The sequence below is a fragment of the Benincasa hispida genome, chromosome 9, assembly GCF_027475165.1.
Source record: "Benincasa hispida cultivar pf3 chromosome 9, pf3_genome.v1.1, whole genome shotgun sequence".
Taxonomy (NCBI): domain Eukaryota; kingdom Viridiplantae; phylum Streptophyta; class Magnoliopsida; order Cucurbitales; family Cucurbitaceae; genus Benincasa; species Benincasa hispida.
This window is the reverse complement of record NC_143486.1, coordinates 5,043,016-5,048,103: the sequence shown is the minus strand read 5'-3', so window position 1 is coordinate 5,048,103 and position 5,088 is coordinate 5,043,016. Positions and strand designations below refer to the sequence as shown.

At 38.6% G+C, this 5,088-nt stretch overlaps 1 protein-coding gene across 1 annotated transcript; it reads right to left on the bottom strand.

Annotated features, from left to right (window-relative positions):
- Positions 1-1,531: 1,531 nt before the first annotated feature.
- LOC120087158 (O-fucosyltransferase 36-like) lies at positions 1,532-4,690 on the bottom strand. The gene is made up of 3 exons (XM_039044060.2): positions 3,354-4,690; positions 2,752-3,001; positions 1,532-2,025 (listed from the first exon to the last, which is right to left on the bottom strand). Exons 1-3 carry the CDS (start codon positions 4,574-4,576, stop codon positions 1,849-1,851), a joined length of 1,650 nt encoding a protein of 549 aa, XP_038899988.1. The 5' UTR covers positions 4,577-4,690; the 3' UTR covers positions 1,532-1,848.
- Positions 4,691-5,088: the final 398 nt, after the last annotated feature.

Here is a 5,088-nt window from a genome sequence, read left to right as displayed (position 1 = left end):
CAGGAATCAAACACATGCGTTTGTAATAAGAAATCACAGACAAACACATGCACTGAAGCCAGACGACCGCAAAAGACGAACACATACGGCAATCCCATGCGTCCAACGCATGGAAGTTGCAGTAACCCCATGCGTCCAACGCATGGAAGTTGCAGTAATCGCATGCGTCCAACGCATGGAGAACGCGGTGAACAAATAGAGATTGCGGCCACGGAGTGACAGCCATAATAGAAGAACGCAAGATGGGTAGAATGTGCTGATAACTTCAGCTAAATTCAGCTCAGACACATACCTTGGGAGTATCAACAAGTTAAGGCGATGTGACAATGCCCATACTGCGACAAAAGCAGTAGTGAGCCATACCTCCATCATTACAGCTGTCGGTGTCCAAGTTCTAAATAGCCCTTGAGACCTTCATTTTGAGACATCCGAGCTTCTGCCTCAAGGTAGAAGTTTGTGATCACATATGAGAACTTGAAAGAGATTTCCAGTGAGAATTCTTCATCTCCACAGCCCAGACCGAGTGACGATCGGAGCATTCGCCGGAGATAGAGCTCGAGAGAGACATCTCCACCATTCAACCATGGCACCACCGGTAGCCTTGACGCAGAGTCCTTCATCTCCCTTTTAATCTCTGTATTGTATTACATTTTAGCTTGAGATATTAAGATATTTTGTGATCAATGCAAATCTTAATTCCTTCATTACCGTCTTTTTCATCATCTTCATCTCTATCATAGTTTTTCTTCAGCGTTTATTTATCAAAGTCAATCGCATGCTTAATCGTGTAGCCTAGAGATAGGACGCATGTAGCAACCCACCGAGAGGTGTGCGTTGTGCAAGTATAAGTAAGTTAATCTTCTTTGCCTGGTGAAAGGCTGTCTATGGGATGTTGCATTGTTTGTCCATAAGTTAAATAGCCGCATCTAACTGCCTGAGAAGGTAAGGGATAGAACGCACTAAGCAAGGTTTGTATTGTTCCTAGAGATAGGCACAATCTTATGCTCAACGCAACCATGCACTATAGAGATATAGTCATGCGACTGACCATCTAGAGGTGTGATACGTTAGTGCAACGAGCTGGGATTACTAGGGCGATTTAAGATAGTAAACATTACTATGCGTTAATGCTTGTTGTGTCTCTACCCATTCTCATTGCAAGTCTTTTATTGCTCAATCTATTTAGTTAGGAGTAGAGTAGTGTGTAAATCATTTTAAACCTTCTTCGCTTTATTTTTATTCTTATTTATCGCCTCAAACGCATCACCTCACAAACATTATTGAGTGACAAGTCCCCGTATTCGACCTCGGATTACCCGAGAAACTTGCGTTTGTGTTATACTTGGCGCAAGTGTAAGAAAACTTGTGATAGGAACGCGTGGTCATTGCATGCTAAGATTAACGTATCATCATTCCGATGCATGACCTCAGATGCATGGGAGCAAACACATCAGTTATGTCTAACGCATGATTTCATGTTCAACCCTATCCATCCTTAATAAATAAAATAAAACAGAAACGCGTCCCTAAATGATCCAACAATCACCAACGATCAAATTTCATAGGAAGTAAGAAGTAACATTACAAATATCCTACGTTTGCATTCTCCATCCATTCAAAAAATAATAAAAAAAAAAAACTGAATATGATACACAACACTACAATTTCAAGACTTTTTTTTTTTTTTTTTGGCACACTCTCAATCCTACAAAGATCTAACATTATGTATGATACATGCCGAGGAATTTCAAGTGAAAATCAAATCCAGAGAATAAAAATGGATTGAATCAAAGAATCGGTTTGTAATTCTTTTCTCTAAAAAACAAAAGCAATGAAGTTCTGTGTTGGTCATTCATTTTCTGCAACAAAGTTTGGGTCCTGACCTTGACAGAGATATTCATCACAAAGAGATGCTGATCGCCAATCCTTTCTTAAACGCAAAATGTCTTCAGTAAAAGTCGAACCCGATGTTCCAATGAACACTCTCGACATAGCACATATGGTCTTATCTAGCATGGCTTCCACCTTCAACATCATTTCAAAACACAAAAACCCCAGTAAGTAATATTATATATGTGTTTACCAAGGTTGATACAAAGATCGTACACGTGGGGCTATGAGGACCTGAACCTCCAACATCGAAATACATGCCAATTATCGTTGAGCTGTACTCACTTTGATAAGGTTATTCCAAAGATTTAACCACTTATCTTCCTCATGTAAGACCCTCTTGGTTGGCAAAATTCAAATGCTAGACATAACGCATGAACACTATATGCAACTCCCACATAGTTTCTTCTATGCATACTCTTTCAAGAATCAAGAAGAAAACGTTTTTCTTTATGAAAAAAAAAAAAAAAAAAAAAAAAAACTGAACTTTTATGAACTTGCATTGAGAAAAAAATGAGAAGAACTAATAGGAAAACTTGAACCCCAATAGGATGGAATACTTCAGCATAACCTACTCACTATTCACAGGGGGATTACTAAAGTACAATGAAGAAAAAAAAAAAAAAGTAACAACTATTTGATGTCCAAAGAATGAACAAAAAGGAGTTATGAACAGTGATTCGTAACCATATTCTGGATTAAATATCAATTCGTGACGTCCACATCAACAATTTTAACCAGAGAAGATTCTCTGATGCCTAATGAAGTTGTTTAATATGAGCAATGCTTGGTGAGGATGCATAAAATTTTCTACATAATTGCATGAGATCATTCAGATTTGAATAATTAAAGATAAGTTACCTGAGAATCTCCCTCAATCTCGTGCCTGTAAAGTAAAGCATCCCATTTCTCAGCTGAATTTCGAGGAGGTCGTTTAAGTAGTGGTATGGGTTTTCCATTCACTACAACAAGTGACTGCAGCAATCCAGTTTCGCTGTCTGCAGCATCTGTGGAAAGATAAATGACGGGTGAATTGGACTGTTCAACTACACTTGCAATACAGTTTGCAGCTTGAGGAATAGGGTAGAAGCAACTTGGCCGTTTTGCATTACTGGAAATAACCAAGAAAGAAAAACTATGAGTTTCCTCAGCGTAAAGACCTTTCATAAAGCACAAATGTTGTAATATTTCACACTAGGAGGAGGTATAGTAAACGTATATACCAAATAATAATAATGAGGACAAAACAACAAAAACAGTTGCAGCATTATGAACATCAATACAAAAGTTAAAAATAGATCAAGCAGTCCAAGAACAGCACAAACAGCAACAACATAATAGATATAGGCAGATAATGTTGAGTAAATTTAAGATGTGTATCATAATATTTCTTAGCTAGGAAATAGAATGAAAAACAAAACATTAACTTGATACAAATTGGAGCTGGGGGATGGATGAAATACCAGAACTTCAGAAATCCGTGTCGACGAAAGTGAATAGCTATAAAATCGCTCCCCAAGAACGTCTGAATGAAACGCTGGGCAGTGACCATAATAAGATGGCTTGGTTCAATAAGGGTCTTGCATTTGTGGGCAATAGGACCACCCGGTTGCACAAACCAGTCGTTCTCTACATTAGCATAAAAAACATCCCCAATGGCAATAACATCAGCATCGGAAGAAAACTTCGACTCAATATCTTGAACTGTTCTATCAATCGGATTCTTAATATTCTCATCCCAAGGAGATTCAAGTTTAGCCGTGGAAACCCCTATATTGTTTAACTGCTTAACGTGCTCCTCATCCAAATAACAGTGATCGGGTTTTGAAAAATAACAGAAAAACTTATCAATCTGCAATCTTTTCTTCTGAATCTCGGAAAATTCATCAAAAGAAATGACAACCTTCCTACCCAAGCAATTATTGACGTGATCTACATCCAACACCCTACTATACTGATAATCGACTTTGGAACTAGGAATAACCAGAACTCGATTAAGAATGGCAGCAAAGAACATATGCTTCTCCAAGCAAATCAAATGGTTCGACATTTGTCCTGATGCGCAAATCGCAAACAAAAACTTATTCGATTTCGGATTCCATTCGATAGTCCGTCTATTGGAAACTTCCTGGTCCACTTTTCTACACCTATCGAAACCAGAACCAACAAGATCGAGGCCGTCATCCTTTACTTCATTGGATGAGTTCCCCGACTGATATGGAGATAAAAGAACGTTTTGAATCTCTTTATTCAGCGAAATCTGCATAAGTAACGATAAGGTGAGGTCCTCGGATGTGGAATTGGAGTGAGAAGTAAAAGAATGATTCCAAATTGACAAAAGACCTAACTGCTGCTGCTTCAACAAAAACAATGCGTGTAATTCAGATTCCCTCATTCGATTACCGAGAGAATCAAAGACTTTGAACGACGAAGAGAGCCGACCAGAGAAAAGATTCCTAATATCGGTGGAGAAATAGAGGAGTAGAAGGAAGATAGGAAGAAAAATGGCAAAGAGATACCTCCTTTTGAAGGAGAAACGACGTCGAGGGAAGGTTGAACGGAGATCGAGGTCATCGCCGACGTGGAAGGCGGCGGAGTGAGGTGAAGGAGAGTGGTTGATCTCATTTTGGTGGAGTAGATTCTCTCGATCGTCGTCTTCGTCGGAAGACGAATCGGACTTCTCCATTAACACCAGAAAACAAGGATTTGTGTGAAGAAAAGCTGGAATGGAAAAGGGAAAAACAGTTTTGAGCAAATTAGTAGCCGTTAATCGGAAATGATAAATCAGGGGAATTCAAGATCTGAAATTCGTCAGGGACTCTGTCGGTGGCGTTAAACGACGACGTATTGGACGTTTGTAGGGCCCAGAGTCCAACTACTTATCATTTTCTCTCTTCCTTTCCTTTCTACCAAAGGAAGCTTTTGCCCTTCTAAAGCAGTTAATTTCAAGCTTTCAATCCCCGCTTGTAGCCACTAGATTTGAGAAGATTTCAAATCAAATTGAAATGAACTCATTTGTTTGGATGCCAAAGGAATCAAATAAGGTGATTTCAATTATGATTTGTGTTCACAGGAGATTTTCGAATGAATTTAATTCGTGGAATTTGGACTTTGCATTTATATTAATTTCAATTTAGTGAATACAAGATCTAATACAAGATCTAATACAAGATCTTTTCTCTCGAAAAAAATAAACTT